The sequence below is a fragment of the Garra rufa genome, chromosome 5 (assembly GCF_049309525.1).
Source record: "Garra rufa chromosome 5, GarRuf1.0, whole genome shotgun sequence".
NCBI lineage: Eukaryota > Metazoa > Chordata > Actinopteri > Cypriniformes > Cyprinidae > Garra > Garra rufa.
Genome location: NC_133365.1, coordinates 24,940,052 through 24,961,732, shown reverse-complemented (window position 1 = coordinate 24,961,732; position 21,681 = coordinate 24,940,052). Strand labels below are relative to the sequence as shown.

The following is a 21,681-nucleotide window of genomic DNA, read 5'->3' as shown; positions in this document are numbered from 1 at the left end:
CTACTTTAAAATTGAAAAATGTATCTTCCCTTACAGTAATTAGAAAACGTTTCACTGCTGTGTCTGTTTTACATATTATGTCAACTATCCGTTTTGCTGTAATGTTCAGTAATTCTAACAGAACTGGTGACTTCTTAATTATTTCAAAACATCTTTCTAGTAAACAAATGCAGCTCTGTTCTGTACAAGCACGCCGCGATCCTGTCTGTGAAGAGGGATGACTGTATTTTTATAGTATCGTGAAGGAGGTGGAGTGTTAGGAGGAGCCTGTCAGTCTGTCACCGATCAAGAGCCCGTTTTTAAGAGCACAACGAGAAGTGAACGTGAAGCGCAATGTTTCCATGCGTGGAGCCGCATAACATCGGAAGTTTTCACAGACGGACACTTTTAACCCGTCCTGCTGCTTACTGAAAGTTTATTCTCGTGGATGTGAACGTGAACGGGGAACGGTGAACTGAGCGAAACTCTTTTGAAAAGAGGGTGTTGTAAAGGGATTTAAAGTTTGAAATACTGTACCGGTGCACGGGATGTTGGTTTTGACATCCATTATTGATCGTTCGGATTAATCGCAAGGATTGACTGTCTTTCAAAATACCTCCTTTACATTTACGTCTTGGATATATTTAAAACTGAATCACAATGGATTTGTTTTAAAGTCATATCAAATAAGACATGACAATGAAGATTTTCAAAATAATCATCTTTTTCTTCTTCAAAACAACTGAGCATTCAAAGTCAATTACTGTATGATGGAGCATGAGACAACAAATACTACTACTTTCTGTTACAAACAAAACAAGACAAATATCATCTGCATGGCATTGGATGTACTAATCATTTTAAGACTTTCTTGATGCTATCACAATGACCCATTGCATGAAGATCGTAATTGTACTTGTCCAGCTTGTGATTGCTGGATCTACACTGGAGATTGGAGTGTATGATTTGGAGCGCGGCCGTCCGGCAAAATGTGAACCCATCACCATTCCCATGTGCCAGGGAATCGGCTACAACATGACACGGATGCCCAACTTCATGAATTATGAAAGCCAAGAGGAAGCTAGCATTAAACTGAACGAATTCGCTCCTCTGGTGGAGTATGGGTGTGATGTCCACCTGCGATTTTTCCTGTGCTCTCTGTATGTGCCGATGTGCGCTGATCAAGTGTCCACCACTATCCCGGCATGCCGTCCTATGTGTGAACAGGCAAGACAGAGGTGTTCACCTATAATGGAAAAATTCAGTTTCGGCTGGCCGGACTCATTGGATTGCTCAAAGCTGCCGACCAACAACGACCCGAACGCATTGTGCATCGAAGCTCCCGAAAATGACACTCAACCTGAGACTAAGAAAGGTGAGGGAATGCTGCCGGTACTTCCGAGGCCCAGGGAACCCACAGAAGGGAGTGGACGTACCTCAAGCGGCTCGCGGTCCTGCGAAAACCCAGAGAAGTTTCAGTACGTGGACAAGAGCGAGTCATGCGCTCCTCGTTGCACTCCTACGGTGGATGTCTACTGGTCTAGGCAAGATAAGGACTTTGCGTTCATTTGGATGGTGGTGTGGTCAACGCTTTGCTTTGTGTCTACAGCATTCACAGTTCTCACCTTTCTCCTCGACCCCCAACGCTTCCAGTACCCCGAGCGTCCCATCATCTTCCTTTCCATGTGTTACAATGTCTACTCTGTGGCCTTCATCATCCGCTCAGTGGCTGGGGCTGAGAACATTGCCTGCGATCGAGAAAATGGAGAGCTGTACATTATCCGGGAGGGTTTGGAGAGCACAGGCTGCACCATAGTGTTCCTCATCCTCTACTACTTTGGCATGGCCAGCTCCATCTGGTGGGTCATCCTCACCCTCACCTGGTTTCTCGCAGCTGGACGAAAATGGGGCCACGAGGCTATTGAGGCGCACAGTAGCTACTTCCACATGGCAGCCTGGGGTATTCCTGCGGTGAAGACCATAGTCATCCTCACTATGAGGAAGGTGGCTGGGGACGAGTTGACGGGACTGTGTTATGTGGGCAGCATGGACAGTAATGCTCTCACTGGCTTTGTGTTAATCCCTCTATCCTGTTATCTCATTGTTGGGACATCTTTTATCCTTACGGGGTTCGTCGCTCTCTTTCACATCCGCAAAATCATGAAAACCGGTGGCACCAACACAGAGAAACTGGAGAAGCTCATGGTCAAGATTGGAGTCTTTTCCATTCTCTACACAGTGCCTGCTACTATTGTCATTATATGCTATTTCTATGAAAGACTCAATATGGAATACTGGAAGTTTAAAGCTCTGGAAAACAAGTGCATGTCCTTTCCCGGTCGAAGGAGCGAGGATTGCACCCTGGACTCGTCGGTTCCTACAGTAGCTGTGTTCATGCTGAAAATTTTCATGTCATTAGTGGTAGGCATCACTAGTGGGGTTTGGGTATGGAGCTCAAAGACACTTCAGACCTGGCAAGGGTTGTGCAACAGGAGGTTGGCCGTGCAAGCGAGCCGCAAGCCCTGCTCCAGTGTCAGCTGCAGCAGCTCCCACTGTCATTACAAAGCACCGGCTGTGACACTTCACATGAATAAAACGGACGCGTACACAGACAGTCCCACACATGTTTGAGACTAAAGGCCTCTGTTTTGGAGCCATGCACAGACTTATAAGGCTCATATCGTGATGAGATGCTCAGGTTCGACTACAGATCATGGTGAAGGTCACAATATTTGTCAGGGGTGGCATTTATAAGCCTTTCCTTGAAATAGCAGAGGTCACTTCAATAAAGAGAAGGTTTGTCGCATGGAATGAACGCAGCAAATTGCAGAACGCTTTATTTATTGTGGATATTTAAGTATTGCTGGTTGTATAGTTTTGTACTGTATGTGTTATAATGTATATAAGGAAGAGTTTAAAATAATTTTACAATATGTTATATTTTTCTCAGAAGAGGAGCAATAAAACATTTATTATGATGACTTTTCTCTGTTTATTTTTTTAATCTAAGGTTCTATATCATTTTATTATATAGTGCTATATGTAAAATGTCTTAGCACTTAGGTTGGATTTTAAATTGTAGAAATACAGTGAAAATTTAACAGGGTTTGGTAAGAATATTTTTCTATTCAACATTATTTCAGACTCTAATTCAGTACTGCATTCAATTTAATTTATTTAAGAATATAAAACACTGATAAAATGAAGACCAAAATTCTCAACCTTTAACACTTCTCTGTTAACACATGTCTAGTACCAGTAAACTGGAACCATTTATATTTACAGTTAAATCATCAAATCAATTTCTAACCAAGCTTACATTAAACTTACAAAACTATGACAAGATAGTGAGAATGAATGATACTGATATGAATTTGTGCAGAATGAAACTTTTTTTCTTTAGCCTAATTCCTTTAACTTGAAGGCGAACAAGAACTGACATTTGTTGACAATACTTGTTTTGTTTCTGCATGCACCATTCTGCTGTCAGGAGATCACAGGCTGATAAAGAGGAGATATGTTTAGAGTAGTTCTGTGTGCGTAAATCATATCAGTAAGAAAAAAAAAAACTTTTTACACTGTTTTCATTTCTTATATTTGTGGATATAATATATGACCCTGGACCAGCAATAGTAAAAAATACATTGCAGTTGTATCTCAACCAAATAAAATCATATCCTAACAAACCATATCAATGGAAATCAAATGGAAATTTTCAGTTTCAAAAAATAACCCTATGGTTTTGTGGTCCAGGGTCACATGTGTTTGTGATGTTTCTAAAAGCTGGGGCTTTTGCAACATTAAATGATGAGCTACTACTGGTTAGTGAGATGAAGAATAGAAATTGCAATCCTTTCTATTTTATTTCTAAACTGTTAAAATGTAAAATGCAACAGTTGATATTTAAAATGCATATAATAGTATTTTATTAAATCCACCTATATTAACTATTTTAACTTCTTTTTTTTTGCACTTTCCCTGTGCCTGTGTAGATATTGTCTAATGGTTTGGCAGGATTCAGGCACTGGAGCTTAAACTGCTGTTACATTTGGTCGTAAAAAAAGGCATGTTTGTCTTGGAGCTGGGAGTTTAAACTTAACAGTGCATTAACCACATGTAGCAGTCTGTATAAAGTTCATTTAACGCATGGCTGTTTTCAGTGGAGTAGCATTTGTAAACAGTAGTGTCTTAAGACAAAACAGATCCTGCTGCATCGGCCAGCGGACAAGGAAAAATTGAATGAATTAATTAATGTACTGGAAGATGAATGTTTAGCGCCTGTTAAATACTACCAAGACATTACTCAATTGGCAACATAGATGGTTTTCAGCTGTGCTGTTGTTAAAATAAACATAAACATAATTCTTGATTTGTTATATTACTTTATAAGATTATGGAGTACTTTCAGCTTTCATTAGTTGTCAGGGTTGTGTTTGTATATTTATTCATTTAGCAGACACTTTTGTCCAAAGTGACTATGAGAATATACAACATGACAAATGAGGAGCATCACAAGCATTTTTTTATGAGAGGGAACAATAATTGTTTTACTTATTTCCAGGTCTACAGTATAAGAAAGATTAGTACATTAGTAAGGTTATCAGAATTGACCTGATAATCGCTTTTAAATCCTTTGCGCAATTGTTTTGGAGTCATTTGAATTACAATATAACTTCTGAAAGTGTGGTTTTAGTAATATACAGTATTTCTTTCTTTTTTATTTAGCATGTATCATGAAACGAGTTCAAAGTTATCATGTACAGGAAAAAAATCTAGGAATACCCCCCCCCCCCCTCTCCCCCACATGTTAAATTATGTGTATTCCCATGATGTTAAAGCTAAGCTCCAGTCTTCGATGCCACATGATCTTTCAGAAATCTTATATGCAAGTTTGTACAAGTTTGTTTTGTGGAAATATGTTAATTAATTCTAAATATAATTTTTTTACTTATATTAAATTAACATCACATTATTTTATAATAAAATTTTAAATCTAAATTATTTTGTATATTTAATAATATTTAATAAATTATATCATAATTTAATTGATTAAATAATTTAATGGACCATGATGGAAGGGAAATAATTGTATTAATTAAATCATTTTATTTTACATATGAATAAAGTGTACTGTAAGCATTTATAGTAAAGTAAAATACATGTCGACTGAAAATTTGTATGTCAACATTGCACCTTTAAGTATATTTGTAATTATACTCATATATATTGAGATCCAAGCCCCTAGTGTCAATGCCACTCTGGTGTATTAATTAATTATAAATATAATTTATTTATTAATTGTATATTAAATTAACATTGCATTATATTATAATACAATTTTAGTTACTTTAAATCCAAAAATTATGTTTGTATATTTAATGATATTTAATAAATTATTTAATTTAAATTATAATTTAATTAATTAAATAACTTACTGTACTGTAAGCATTTATGGTAAACTAAAAAAAAATTCTACTGAATATATGTATGTGAACCAGTGCACATTTTTGAAGTTACAATAGTACATTTAAAATGTATTAACTTTAAATGTAATATCGAAAACACACCACAATTAAAAATATAGCTGCAAGCAGCGATGACGGGCCCATGCCCCTGGCACCAAGGCCACCCCGGTGTATTAATTAATTAATTTATTTTACTTATATTAAATTAACATCACATTATATTATAAAACAATTGTATTTATATTAAATCCACTTTTTTGTATATTTAATCATATTTAATACATTTTATCTTAATTTAAATAATTAAATAACAATGGTGGAATGGTTAAACAACACTTTAGTTCCTAGAGTGCTCTAGTCTACCTCAAATCATGATTAAAATAAAATGAAAAAAGTCATTTCATTTATTTTTTTGAAACCACAAGTAATTAATTAGACTTCAGTGTTTACTAATGTTTTGAGCCTTAGGCAGTGTGTGATCACATTCTCAATACCAGTAGAACTGAACCACTATACAGTTAATGTTCTCAACTCAAGTCGTGCCCCATTGAACCTCTGCTCAAACACACACAGTCGCCCTAATTGTTACGTAGATTCTGCCAAGATCAACTCCATATACATGAATATTCTCAGGTGAAGTAGTTGTACAACACCACCGCATTTATGCAGAAAAAAGCTTTCCGTTTAAACAGCAACAGGGTTCATTATTTTGCCCGTCAAAACCCAGGGCATAAAGGCTCCATTGTACACCTTGATGTTTAAGGTTTTTAGTTCTATTTTAGGCAAAGCATGGTCAAAAGAAACCCTTTTTGCCATTTGAGTCCATTATCAAGTGAATGTTAATGGGCTTGTAACTGAGCTTGAGAATGGACAAGATAGAATAGCATAGTAATTGTCTGCTACTGTAGTTTGGAGGAGAAGCCATGTGTCTGGTAAAGGGAGGATCATTAAGCATCAGGGACTTTCCCTCCTCTTAAAGAAGCCAGAGGAATCGAGAACAGGAATAAAGGAGTGGTGCTCATTACTCTCTACCCCATGGGTAGTATCCCGTTCCTCATCATTTGATGTGGAAATGAGGCTATGGTAAAAGACCATTGAGAAGCTGTTGTCACCAGAAGGACTTTTCACCAAAATGCTTGAGTCTCAGCTTGAGCCGTGAGTGTTATCCACACAGCCACGTCTCACCTGCCTAACGGCTCTGCCTTTCGCTGGTGTTTTACACACACACACACACACACACACACACACACACACACACACACACACACACACACACACACACACACACACACACACACGTTCTCTATTTGTTTTTGATAAACGGTTGACATTGGGCTTAAAACTGCACAATTTGTCAGGGTTTGCATATTTGCTGGGCTGGTAATGGGTGACATTCAGTAAAAGCAAACTTTTAAAAAACAGTACTTTTTACAGAAATAACATGCCAGAAAGTTTACATGTATATTAAATGCAAATTAGTTGAAATTAAGAGTGCTTTTCTGACACAAGTACAACCCCAATTCCAGAAAAGTATTTCGTGAAATGCCATATAATCAAGAATATATTATCGGTTCATTCTCTTTAACCTTTATGTAATTGACTAAAGTACAAAGAAAAAAAATCCAATGTTTTTAGTGACCAACTTTTAAATTTATTCTGTAAATATAATGAACATTTGAATTTAATAGCTGCAACACACTCCAAAAAAGTTGGGACAGAGGCAAAATAAAAGTTAAAAGGTTGTAGAATATCCCAATTAAACTGTTTTAAAGGGGTCATCGGATGCAAAACTAACTTTTACATGTTGTTTGAACATTAATGTGTGTTGGCAGTTTGTGTACACAACTACCCTACAATGATAAAAATCCACCCAGTGTTTTTTTTTTTTTTTATCTTTAAAAGTAATATGCCCTTTTTAAAATCAGGTCACGGCAGGTGACGGCACACACCAACAGAGGCCGCTCCTACGATAGTAGATTGACTTGAGCACCTTACCTTAGACCGGCCCTCACCGAGCTGAAACTCCGATCGCCATTGTGTCGACTCAGGTGCAGGAGAAGACAAGAATGTCTCCGATTGAGCGACTGAGGTGTTCTGTTGTTGGATGTAATAATGAACATAGCAGTAATCATTTACTCCCGACATCTGAGCTGCTGAAGACGATAACGTTACTTTCATTTTTAAAAGGAAAGCTCTGATCCCGATCTACCTATGCGTGTTTGTGCAAATCGTTTCTGATGCAGCTTCACCCACAGCAAAAGTGAGTATAAGGTATTTTTATGCATCTGTCACGATTGCCAACTAGACGGCTGTCCTCAAAGTCCTTTTAAGGCAAGTCATGTCACTCGGCGGCCATCTTTGAAACGCCTCTCGGGCATGCAAGTGCAGCTCCTACCTCTTTGAATTGGGAAACATCAAATTCTCCAAAACTGTTCACCAAGCTTACGATTAAATTTCATATTTTAAATCACCAACGAAATCCGAAAAGAACTGCCTCATAAATATGGTTCCTTGTGCTCCAATAGCGTTAAAAAACGCTTATTTTTCAAGCTAGATGAGCCAGTGCGCATGCGCAGTACTGAGCGCATGTCTTAGAGCGCCGATTGTTTCTATAGCAACCGGGACTTCTAACGGCAGCTGCAGTGACGCGCTGACTTTACTAATCAACGATTGGCTCTTTCATTAAGAAGGCGGGGCTTCACGGCCATAATAAAAGTTGCATTTTTCCCCATTCAAAACTATACGAGTGACATGTCTTGGGTATTCTATAGTCTTTGCTGTCCTTCCAGAGTCTGCACCTGTCTTGCCCACGCTTCCTGAGTCAGGTCAAGCCACAGTTGATCAACCCACGCAAAGTCATCGCCCAGAGCCAAGTCTCGCCTCACCTGCCAAGCCAACGCCCACTAACATCATGCCTGCCAAGCCAGCACCCACTAGCGTCACGCCTGCCATGCCAGCGCCCGCTAACGTCACGCCTGCCAAGCCAACGCTCACTAACGTTGCTGCTGACCATCCCAGTCTGGTATCCAGCGTGAGAGATACGCCGCTGATGTCTGCACACACAGCTGGTATCCCCAAACCCAAACCCATACTCCTATGTCCTTCGGTTCCTGAACTGATTGCTACAGCGCTTCCCATGCTGGGTGTTGCTTTATTGTGCGTCTGGGCTGCGTACACCACCACCACAATTTCCCCGGAGGTGTCGGCTAACACCGTGGATCCTCATGAGACGGGGACGTCTGCTTCCGCTCTTTGCATGGTGGTTGCCCCCGACGATACTCTCCATGCTCCCGAAATTCCTGTCTGCCCTGTTTTGGCCATGGAGGCCACGTATGGACTGTCTGTTTGCCCCGCTCAGGCCACGGAGGCCATGTATGGACTGTCTAGTTGCCCCGTTCAGGCCACGGAGGCCATGTATGGACTGTCTGTCTGCCCTGTTCAGGCAATGGAGGCCATGTTTCGGATCTCCGGCTTTGCCTCAGTCACCAGAGCCTTAGGCTCCGCCTTGGTCCTCCGGATCCTCTATGTCGCCTGGGATGCTCGGCCTCGGGCTCCGCCTCCAGCACCTCCACCTCCGTCGATCGGTCCCATGGAGGAGCCTACGCTTCCTCCACCATGGCTCCTCCCTCCGTTGGCTCCGCTTCAGTCTCCTGATCCTCCACCTGCACAGGGACCGGGTCCTCCATTCCTGCCTCTGTGCCATGTCCGCTCCATCACTCTCACGGACTCTCACGTTTTCAATTTTCTGGACTCCATTTTCCATGATCCCTGACATGACACTGATCACACAGCCAATCACTTCCTGTTAACACACTATATAAATTTCCTGGACACACACACACCATGCGAAGTCTTGTTTTGCTACTGCTGACATTACCGAGCGTTTTTCCCCTGTTTGATTACCTGTTGCCATTCTGACTGTTCTTGTTTTCTGATTGCTTGCTGCCTGCCTTTCAACCCACACTTATTTATTGCATTATCTCTGTTTGACCGCCGCCTGCCTCGACTTTCTGCCTGGACTCTGATTCTGATTCTGTTTTGTCTTCATTGCTCTGTTTGCTGTTTATTGACCTGGATTGTACGACTCTGATTATTGGAATTAATAAAGCTGCATTTGGATCCTCACCCTGTTGTCTTCCCCGTTACAGCATCTTTGCAAATGGCCTTTCTTAATAATGTGCTTGTTGGCAGTCTTTGTAGGACAAGGCAAGACACCTCAGGTGAATGTGCATGACCTTTGAGCCTTCAGATGGCATTGCATAAGAAACCATCATGCTGCGGTGTTCAATATAGCCACATGGGCTCAGAAGTACTTTGAAAAACTGCTGTCACTTAACACATTGTTAACAAATTTGGTTATATTTCCAAAATCAAATTAAAAGTTGGCCACTGAAAACACTGTTTTTTTTCTTTGTACTTTATTAAATCAAATAAAGGTTAAAAAGAATGAACAGATAACATATTCTTGATTTTATGGCATTTCACGAAACGTCCCAACTTTTCTGTTATTGGGATTGTAGAACGCAGTACATTTTATACCGTATTTAGTAACAAATAACAGTTACTGTTAGTAATAACATGTAAATAATATGTAAATATACTGTAAGCATTTATGGTAAACTAAAATAAATTTCTACTGAAATTTATTTGCCATGTCTTTAAATATATTTGTAAATATATTTCCACATTTTCCACATTTTGGAAGTTACAACAGTACATTTAAAATGTACAGTATATACTAAAAAACACCACAATTAAAAATACATAGCTGCAAGCAGCAATGACAGGCCCAAGCCCCTGGTGCCAATTTACTAATATATTATTAAGACTTAAAGATGTATCGCAACTTTAGTTTATGTACTGTAAACTAACATAAAGGTTTTTTATTAATTAACATTAACAAAGACAGAAATGCTGTAAAAATGTATCGTTAGTTCATATTTGTTAATTAAAGTGAACTAATGACCTTATTGTAAAGTGTTACCAAAACTTTTAATAATCTATATTTTTTTATTGATATTTAAGCATTTGTGAAATAATTATATAAAATTATATTACCAGTACATATTAAATTATTATGTATACTTATGATCAAGTACTTTACTTTAGTATGTTTGCTTTAGTATGTTAGTCAGCACATCAAAATACATTCTTTAAAGCATGACAAAATATTTAAAATGTAGAAAAATATTTTATTTGTTTGTTTGCGGAATGAAATTTGATATTTTGTTTTCCAGTACAAATTCATATATTTTAAAGTGTGGTTGTCTTTTTGAAACCATGTACTGCTATTTTCCATAATTATGAGATGAATTATACTCACTTAAAAGAAGGTCAAAAAAGGAGTTGTTAAAGTCTGATTTATTTCCTTTGATAAATGTGTGAGTTATTTAATATGAATCTGTTATCAAATTCTTTGGTTAGGAAAGAACTCGCAGAAGATTTACACCACAGCGATCTGGATAACATCACAGGAGTTCAAGACAAATTGCCTGATAGTAAGGAGTACATTCCTGCAAGTTTATAAAAATGCTGTTACACACTGTAACAACCCTTTATGAATTATTGGTCCACATTTTTCTCTTCAATTAACTACATATCCAATCCGCTTCCTTTTTTTTTTTTTTTTTTTTTTTTTTGCTTGTGTGCTTTCTGTGTTATGACCTACTGTTTATCATCTCCGTCATACAAAACAAACAAACTTAGTTTGGGAGAATGATCCAGTCAGTGAGAAACCAACCAACCTGAACCAGAAGTAAAATTACCACAGAGTGAGATCATACGTTTTCACACTAAACTCAGGAAGAAGTATGCTGGTCAAATTTATGAGGAGTCTGGGTAGCTTTTATTATTGTGCTTTTCATGTCAAATGGAATTACGATTTCTTCCTTTACCTTGTTTGGTGGACAGCTTCATTTCTTAAAATCTGAACTGCTCTATCTGCAGGTGGAATCAAGAGAGGCTTTTTTTGTAGCTTGAAGGTTTTGCACTCACCTACTTTTATAGAGTATGTTTTGCACTTTAAAACTAACACACATATTGCAAGCAATGGGAAATGAATGAGTGGTGTAATGGTTATATACCTTTCTACTCACTTAGAAATTATATGTCCAGTGTGAAGGATACAGCAGATTATTGCAATCTTGCATACTTCCCTGGGATTGTCGCTTCACCGTTAAAATCCCAGGAATTCTGTGTGCTCACGTTACATTACATTTACACATTTAGTAGACGCTTTTATTCAAAGCGACTTACAAAAGAGGACAATGGAAGCAATCAAAATCAACAAAAGAGCAATTGCATGCTAGTGCTATGACAAGTCTCATTTAGCCTAAGGCAGTACATGTAGCAAGGTTTTTTTAAATTATATAATAAATGTTAGAGGTCTAAAAATTGATAGATAGAATACAAAAAGAGCAGTGTCACAATACGTGCAGGGGGAGAGAGCACGACACGGAGATAAACATTTCAAAGGTAAAGTCTTTAATAATATCCACACAGAAGTTTCCAAAAACAGGGTGAACACACGTATGTGTAGACAAGACCGGACAATCAAACACTGAACACAAACCAACTTATAAAGACATGCTAAATGACACTATTATATCCTTTATTTAACCAGGAGAAGCCCATTGAGATTAAAAATCTATTTTGCAAGGGAGACCTGGCCAAGATAGGCAGCTAAGTTACATCACAAACAGTACATACATACAAAGACAAAATAAAAACAAATAAAGAAAGAAACAGTTTGAAGGCCAATTGTTACAATGAAATCTCACTAGGACAGGTGACGGTGATTACTAATTAGTGCACATGACAAGAACAGGAACAGGAAGGGCCATATAAGGGCAACAACGGGAGAAACCAAATAAAACAGTGCAACGGGGGTGACACAAGGACAAAACCAACACAGAAAGCCCATAAGGGTGTGACACCCCCCCCCCCTTTTCTTTTTCTTAAGGCACGAATCTTGCACCGTAGAAAAAAAAAAAAAAACGGCAAAAACAGAGTCCAAGAAGGTGACGATGGAGGGAGGAGCCAAGAAGGAGACAGAACAGTTCAGGGAGGTGACGATGGAGGGAGGAGCCAAGGAGGATACAGGAGCATTTCGGAGCAGGAGGAGTCAGGTGAGACCCAGGCGGCAGCCAAGATGGTGAACCACGGTGTAGCTGACGGAGGGAGGAGCCAAGGTGCTATGGTGGAGGAATAGCTGACAACTCCATGGGGCCGATCGACAGAGGCGGAGCAGGTGGCGGAGAATGCGGAGGGCCAATGCAGAGCCCAAGGCTCTGGCGACCGAGGCGGAGATCCAGAGGACTGAGGTGGAGCCGGAGGGAGGGAGGAACCCAACCGAGTTGGTGGGATGGAGCGACGAGGCGCAACCGGAAGAGTGGAGTCCTGAGGTGATGGCGGGATGACAACTGACCAAGGCGGATCTAGTCTCAGCCTCAGGCGTCACGCCCACGGAACGTTGGCTAAACGTCTGATGCATATGGTACACTTAACTGGAAACACTTCAGGAATGTCGAAGTTGTCATCTGATTAGTTGAATTTGATCGGATATCCGGAAAACACGAGAGTGTCGCGTTTATTTTCGGTCCGCCGGGAAACAAAGCACAGACTGATTTACTCGCGTTTTGCTAAAAGGTGCTTATGCAGACGCCGTTGTTGTTATACGCATTTGCGACGGTCGCGAACAAATTACTGACTTACTGCTTGTTTTCCCTCTTCTTCGTTAACTTTCAATGCTGGTTATTTCAATGACTGACTTGTTGCATGCCAGTCTGTTGTTGTGGGGGCATTTCTACAGCCCGAAACGTGACGCTGAACGAAACGAACTGTGATTGGTTGTTTGACATGTCGGTCAAACAGCCTTATGGGCGGGCCTTGGCCAATTAAAGCTGCCATGAATTCCAGACCTTCAGCCGTCAGTCTGAAGGTCCGGCTACGCGAGACTAAGGAGGATCTGGAGGGACTAGGCAGCCCAGCGGAGCTAGTGGTCCGACAGGCAATGGTGGAGACGAGGTAGCTGAGAGCCGGGGTGGAGTCGCAGGGTCGGAGGGCTGAGGCGGAGTCTGGGTCTCTGAGGCTGGAGGTGAAGACGAGGGATCCTCCAGCCATGACGCGATGGAGACTGGCAGACCCACGGCGAGCCCACTGCACAGATGGTGGGCAGAGGGGCTGTCAGGGGACAGCGGTGGCATGGCTGAGGCAGCAGGAACAATCGGAGGAGATAACAGAGGGAGGGTGGGAAATTCAGGCAGGGAGGTAGTTCCACAGACGGTGGTAGAGGAGGAGGCATGTCTGCAAATATATTCTCTGTAAAGAAAAAATCAGATCTTTTTCCATCACTAGCTGTCCCAGGTCTAGTGGGCGGTGCCCACTGAAATCTCCACCGTCGCGGGAACATTGGCCGGCTCTCGCACCTGGTCGGATGGGCTTGGCTCTGGCTCCACAGCAATCGTCCGCGTTGTCGCTCCTGTAGGTGATGGCTCTGTTGCGATGCGCACTGGCTCATATATACCGAATAAACCAAATAAAACAGTACAATGGGGGCGACACAAGGACAAAACCAACACAGAAAGTCCATTGGGGTGTGACAGAGAAGCTAGTGCCGTTCACTTGCAGAATGCATGCTTCTAGAGGGCACATAATGAAGTAATGAATTTAGGTAAAGGGGTGCACAGCCAGTGGTGGTTTTGTAGGCAAAAATTAATGACTTTAATTTTATGCGAGCAACTATTGTTATCCAGTGCAAATTGATGAAGAGAGGTGTGACGTGCATTCTTTTCGGCTCATTAAAAAGTAATCTTGCAACGGCATTCTGGATAAATTGTAAAGGATTGATTGAACTGGCTGGAACCTGCCAAAAGAGAATTGCAATAGTCCAGCCTGGACAGAACAAGAGCTTGAACAATGAGTTGTGAAGCATGTTACGAAATAAAGTCAGCTGATCATCATTTTGAAGTAGCTATGGTTGATGTGCCTAACTGGATGGTGAAATTGTGATGGAATGATGGGCTTGATGGAACCACAAGCAGTTCAGTCAATTACTGCTGCCATCAATAAAATTGTGCACACAGGTGTTTATTCTTAAAACAAAACCTAAATTACATTAAAAATAGCAATTTTTAAACTGAAAATACTTTTTAGTGCTACTTCAGAGCTTACAAAGCCTGGTTAAATTGACATTTCATATATTTATAAACTATAATTGTAATCTGAATCCTGTATATTGATGGAAGTACTTACAGAATTTAACTAAATAAATTGAACAGACTCAGGGAGATACTGAAAATTGCATTATTTGTATTTGTTACACGAATAAACAAATGGATTTAGTTGTTTTATGGATTCTGTCACAGTTACAATTCTCAGACAAATAGGCATCAGTGAAAAAATGTTTAAAAACTGCATAGACAAAAGAAAATATAGCACTGTTTTTACTGTAAGGCTGAAAATGTATAGTATGTACCCTTGTAAATGAGCATAAACCCATGGGAAAGGAAAAGTGCCTAATTAGCAACATTAGCGAAACATGCTTTTTATATGGATCTCTGTTTACAACAAAAGCTCATAAACAGACGTCCCATGGTAGTTGTGTCAGTGCGCTTGTGATTAGCAAGATGAGACACACTAGTCTAATAAAGCGGGAAACCCCCAACTGGGGCATATGCTAATGGTTACCCCCTTAATACTAGTGAACTAGGTATAATGGCACCTCACACTGGTTTCTCTGGAGCTCTTCTGACTGGCTGGCGTCACCAAAGCCTGGAACGAGACACGCACATGAACATGCAAACAGTGACTCGGACTGCTTATTTTCCTTAACTTGGCAAGTTTACTTGCCTTGCCAATTCAGGAAGAGGCAATTGGTTATTAAATTGTCTCAGAATGAGGCCGGCTGGTCTTTTTTTTTTTTGTGGGGCCCAATAGGACTGTGAAGTTTTGTTCTCTTGGCTTAATTTGCCATCTTCTAAAATTACATTTTCCATGATTATTCTGCAGAACAATGATGAATAATGACCTATAGTGCTGTCCACTGTAAAAGCTTTAACAGAAATTCATGCTATACATATATATATATATATTATATTTTAATCTAATGTAAATTTATTATTGGTCCCACTTTATATTAGGTGATCTTAACAACTATGTTTACATTTAAATTAATAATTTGATAATATGTACTTATGTATTTTACATTGTACTTGTATAGTTTATAGTAATATATATATATATATATATATATATATATATATATATATATATATATATATATATATATACCACCAGACCTGTCCCTAACCTTACCCATATTCTACCTCAATATCGGCAAAAGTGTTTTGCAATACATTATGAACACAATAAGTACATAGTACTTACTTTTTGATGTAAGCACATAGTAGTTAAGGCCACCTATATAAAGTGGGACCCAACTTTTCTTTCCCTTTACACCTTCGACAAATGTTTTGAAATATGGTATTTCTACAATGCAACCAGCAGTTGAAAATGTGCATCATGCTGCATCCACACCAACAGCTGCCAGTATGAAGTCCAGGGCCACTGTCATTGTCAACAACAGAAACATACTGTAAACAACAACAAAATTCTGTAAACATCAACCTTTAAAATATCTCAATTTCTTGAAATCATTTAACTGTATGCATATATGACTTTAATGAGCTAGAAGTACACCTTTACATACTTAAAAAGAGAACTTATCAAAGAAATAATATACAATAAAATAATATGCTTAGGTGCAAATTACAAATGTGTAAATGTAGAATTAAATGTAGTTTACATTTAAATTAGTAGGACTTATCATTATATGTCATTTAAAAATGTAATTAACTTTATATGAAATTTCATAATTGTCCTAATGCTTTAAATGTTAAACTAAAATATGTTTTAATGCCACTTGTATTTGACATGTATTTATATTTGTAATTACACATGTAATGATTAGTATTTAAATTTGCATTTTAAATGTTATACCACATACATTTACAATTCTAATCAATTATGTGCTTTAGTATTGTCACAGATTGGTCAGGTTCTGCACCCACAATCACTCCCAGATCACCGTCACCTGAGTATTGATTAATGAACACCTGCACGTAATCATCACCAACACATAAAAGACACTCTCCACACACCACTCATTGTCCGGGCTCGTTCCAGAGAAAGCGGACTTCCAGTAACTCTTGGCGAGTATCACTATCGAGATTACTTACCCAATTGTACTTACCTTATCTCTGTCTCGTTCCAGTCTTCCAAGCGCCAGTCCTCTGTGTCTTCTCAGTATCCTGTCATTAGCGGTGTGTGGCCGTAAGCTGACTTCCGCGTCAGCGGAGGGTGGTGGATCCACGAACTCTCTGAACCCCTCTGGCTTTCGTTCTTGGAATCCTCCAGTCTCGCCACCTAAAACGGAAAGGACCTGTTACTCTCTTCACGTTACCATCCAGCTCAGTATTCATCACTTCAAGTCTTGCTCACCTTCACGAACTCACCATTCACCTCCGGCACTGCTGCTTGTATAAATAAAACTCCATTTGTATAACACTTACCTTCTTGTCCCGTCTGCTTCATAACAGAAGCCCGGACCCTAACAGTAAGCAGCATGAGTGCCCAGGATCCATTCCAGGAACTGGTGGATAATCTGCGGAAGGTTTTGTTGTCATCCCCATCTGTCACCCCTTCCGCACCACCGGCACCCGTACCTCCATGCACTTCTTCGGAACCACCATCCAGTCCCATGGCCCGACCAGCGCCCTACGCTGGCGGGGCGGAGGAGTGCAATGGATTTCTACTGCAATGTTCTCTTGTCTTTACTATGCAACCAGCGCTCTATCCTACAGACCAGTCTAAAATAGCGTTTATCACCTCTCTTCTCACAGGACCAGCTTTGAAGTGGGCCGAATCGATGTGGCAGCAAAGCGGGCCGACCACTCGTTCCATCCAGGCATTCATCATTCACTTCAAAGAAGTGTTCAACCGTACAGACGGGGAAGTATCAGCGGGTGAGCAGCTCTATCACTTATCACAAGGATCGATGTCCACTCATGAGTATGCTTTACGGTTTCGAACCCTAGCCGCTGCCAGTGGATGGAACGAGCGGTCGTTGCTGACCACCTATCGTCTCGGGCTCGAACCCCGTCTTCGCCTCCAACTAGCTGCGTTGGATGACGCTATGGGTCTGGAGCGTTTCATACAGCAATCCATCAGATGTTCTGACCGCATGCAATCATATCAGACTCTCTCCGATGTCTCTCCTAATGCACTCCTCCGCCCAGTGGAGACCGCCAGCCCTCCAGAACCAGAGCCGATGATACTTGAATCTGGTAGACTATCATCCGCTGAGCGACAGAGAAGGCTGACCCGGGGTCTGTGTCTCTATTGTGGAGCCAGTGGGCATGTTCGGATGAAATGCCCCCTTCGTCCTGTTCCTACCGCGGTGAGTGTCATCCAATCCGAAGTTGAAAAGATGTATCCTCTGTCTACATGTGTTCAGTTAACCACCTCCACATCTTCTGTCATAGCCCACGCTCTCATCGACTCCGGGTCAGCGGGGAACTTCATCTCGGGGAGCCTCTGTCGCCAGTTACAGCTCCGAACCGAAGCTTCGTCGAGCGTCTACCAGATTCAGCCCATAACACGTTCCATCACAGCACGACCCCGTATCCATCGTAAATGCCAATCCATCCACCTTCAGATAGGAGCTCTTCACCAAGAACTCATCCAACTTCTGGTTCTGGAGGGGGCCACCATGGACATCATCTTGGGGCGCCCGTGGCTGGTGAAGCACAATCCCATCATCTCTTGGGGCAATGGAGAGGTAATCCGGTGGGGTCATGACTGTTTTCCAGAGTGCTTTCCAGAAGCTCCACGCCCTATACCAAGACCCATTCCTGTCTGCGCCACATCCATCGAGAGCCCTTTGGAGCAACGATCCACCGAGGTTCCGGATACCTACTCCTCTTTCCAGGACGTCTTCTGCCCCAAGAGAGCTTCCCAGCTACCTCCCCATCGGCCATGGGACTGCGCCATAGACCTGATTCCTGATGCTCCTTTGCCCAGAGGAAGGATCTACCCGTTGTCACTTCCGGAGACTAAGGCCATGGAGGAGTATATTCACGAGGCTCTCCAGCAAGGATACATTCGTCCCTCCACTTCTCCCGCTGCATCCAGCTTCTTTTTCGTGGCGAAAAAGGATGGAGGGCTGCGGCCGTGTATTGACTACCGCATCCTGAATCAAGCTACAGTCAAGTTCAAATATCCCCTTCCTCTCGTCCCAGCGGCCCTCGAACAACTCCGGTCAGCCACCATCTTCACGAAATTGGACCTCCGCAGCGCTTACAATCTGGTGAGAATACGGAAGGGGGATGAGTGGAAGACGGCCTTCGTGACCCCTACAGGCCACTATGAGTATTGCGTCATGCCCTATGGCCTGGTCAACGCCCCTTCCGTATTCCAAAACTTCATGCATGAAGTCCTCCGGGAGTTTCTCCATCGGTCAGTAATTGTCTACATTGACGATATCCTCATCTACTCCCGGAGTGAGACTGAACACATCCACCACGTTGCGGAGGTCCTCCAGAAACTCAGGGAACACCAACTCTTCTTGAAAGCAGAAAAATGTTCATTCCACCTTCCATCCGTTCAATTCCTGGGATACATCATCGACCGTGAGGGTATTCGTATGGACGAGAGGAAGGTGTCATCTGTCATGTCCTGGCCAAAACCCTCTTCTGTCAAAGAACTCCAGAGATTCCTCGGTTTTGCTAATTTCTACCGCCGTTTCATTCAAGGTTATAGTATCATCACAACTCCATTAACCAACCTACTCAAAGGAAAACCAACTAAACTTACCTGGAACCCCGAAGCCGCCGCAGCCTTCCAATCCCTCAAGGACGCCTTCACCCAGACTCCTATTCTGCGCCATCCAGATCCAGACCTTCCTTTCGTGGTGGAGGTGGATGCATCAACCTCGGGAGTCGGAGCGGTTCTCTCCCAACATCACGGAACTCCACGTTTACTCCATCCATGTGCCTACTTCTCCCGGAAGTTCAGCCCGGCGGAGAAGAACTATGACATCGGCAACCGGGAACTTCTCGCCATCAAGCTCGCCCTGGAGGAGTGGCGACACTGGTTGGAGGGAGCCAATCATCCTTTCCTGGTACTCACAGATCATAAAAACCTCCAATACCTCCGTGATGCAAAAAGGCTGTGCCCACGTCAGGCCAGGTGGGCACTGTTCTTTTCAAGGTTCCACTTCTCCATCTCCTATCGTCCCGGTCCAAAAAATATAAGAGCAGATGCCCTGTCTAGAATCCACGACTCCACTGATTCCACTGAACCTCCCAGCAATATCCTCCCACAAGACATCTTCATCAACCCCATCGAATGGTCTGCTCCCCCTAGTGTCGCTACTCCTGCTCCTCGCCCTCCGCCGGGCTGCCCTCCTGATCGACGTTACATTCCTAGGACACAACGGGTAGATCTCATTCGCTCCATCCACACTTCCCTGGGCACTGGACATCCCGGGACCAACAACACCCTCTCGCTGCTATCCGAGCGCTTCTGGTGGCCTGGGATGGCAAGGGATGTGCAGCGGTTCATCCAGGGGTGCAAGGAGTGTGCCATGTCCAAAAGTCCCAGGCATTTGCCCGCAGGTAAACTCCATCCCTTGCCAATCCCGAACCGCCCCTGGTCACACCTGGGAGTGGATTTTATGACGGACTTACCAGCATCGGATGAAAACACCTGCATCTTTGTTATAGTGGATCGATTCTCCAAGTTCTGCAAGTTACTGCCCCTGAAAGGACTACCCACTGCCTTTGAAGCAGCCCAACTCCTGTTCAATCACGTCTTCCGTCAGTATGGAATACCTGAGGATATTGTATCGGACCGCGGTCCTCAGTTTATCTCCCGTCTATGGAAATCCTTCTTCCGTCTCCTAGGTGTGACCGTCAGCCTCTCCTCTGGCTATCATCCGCAGTCCAATGGCCAGACGGAGAGGAAAATCCAGGAAGTGGGGCGGTTCCTCCGGACCTTCTGCCACAACCACCAGAACTCCTGGAACCAGTTCCTGGGCTGGGCAGAGTATGCCCAAAATTCACTGCGGCAACCGTCCACCGGCCTCACACCATTCCAGTGCGTTCTCGGATTCCAACCACCGCTATTTCCCTGGAATGGTGAACCATCTGAGGTCCCCGCAGTGGATCTCTGGTTCCGGGAGAGCGAGAGGGTCTGGGACGAAGCACATCACCACCTACAGAGGGCAGTACGCAGACAGAAAGCCTTCGCGGATCGGAGGAGGGCCCCAGCCCCAGAATTCAGGCCAGGCGATCAAGTGTGGCTTTCCACTCGAGATATCCGTCTGCGACTGCCCTCCAAGAAATTAAGTCCCAGGTTTGTTGGTCCCTTCAACATCCTGGAACAGGTCAACCCCGTCACCTACAGGCTTCAACTCCCACCTGAATATCGCATTCACCCCACCTTCCATGTCTCACTACTGAAACCATTTCATCCACCTCTCACTCTCTCCACAGAACCTGACCACGAAGAAGAACCTCCTCCCCCCCTCATGCTGGAAGATGGAGCCGTCTACTCCGTCCGGGAGATTCTCCGGTCTCGTCGTCGTGGTGGTCTACTCGAGTACCTGGTTGACTGGGAGGGTTATGGACCAGAGGAGAGGTCATGGGTCCCAAGAGATGATATTCTAGATCCCACGCTCACTGAGGAGTTCCACGCTAGTCATCCTGAGTTTCCTGCACCCCGAGGACGAGGTAGACCACCACGGCGCAAGAGACTTCGGCCCTCAGGAGCGGGCCCTGGGGAGGGGGGTAGTGTCACAGATTGGTCAGGTTCTGCACCCACAATCACTCCCAGATCACCGTCACCTGAGTATTGATTAATGAACACCTGCACGTAATCATCACCAACACATAAAAGACACTCTCCACACACCACTCATTGTCCGGGCTCGTTCCAGAGAAAGCGGACTTCCAGTAACTCTTGGCGAGTATCACTATCGAGATTACTTACCCAATTGTACTTACCTTATCTCTGTCTCGTTCCAGTCTTCCAAGCGCCAGTCCTCTGTGTCTTCTCAGTATCCTGTCATTAGCGGTGTGTGGCCGTAAGCTGACTTCCGCGTCAGCGGAGGGTGGTGGATCCACGAACTCTCTGAACCCCTCTGGCTTTCGTTCTTGGAATCCTCCAGTCTCGCCAC

The 21,681-nt window shown here is 42.6% G+C and overlaps 1 protein-coding gene across 1 annotated transcript; it reads left to right on the top strand.

Moving 5' to 3' along the window:
• The first annotated feature begins 329 nt into the window (after nucleotides 1-329).
• On the top strand, nucleotides 330-2,957 carry fzd9a (frizzled class receptor 9a). Its single transcript, XM_073839980.1, has one exon. The coding sequence runs from the start codon at nucleotides 865-867 to the stop codon at nucleotides 2,608-2,610; it is 1,746 nt and encodes a 581-aa protein (XP_073696081.1). The 5' UTR covers nucleotides 330-864; the 3' UTR covers nucleotides 2,611-2,957.
• Nucleotides 2,958-21,681: the final 18,724 nt, after the last annotated feature.

Excerpts from the sequence above, each read along its gene's own strand:
- fzd9a (XM_073839980.1), top strand. The coding sequence starts at position 865 with ATGACCCATTGCATGAAGATCGTAATTGTACTTGTCCAGCTTGTGATT.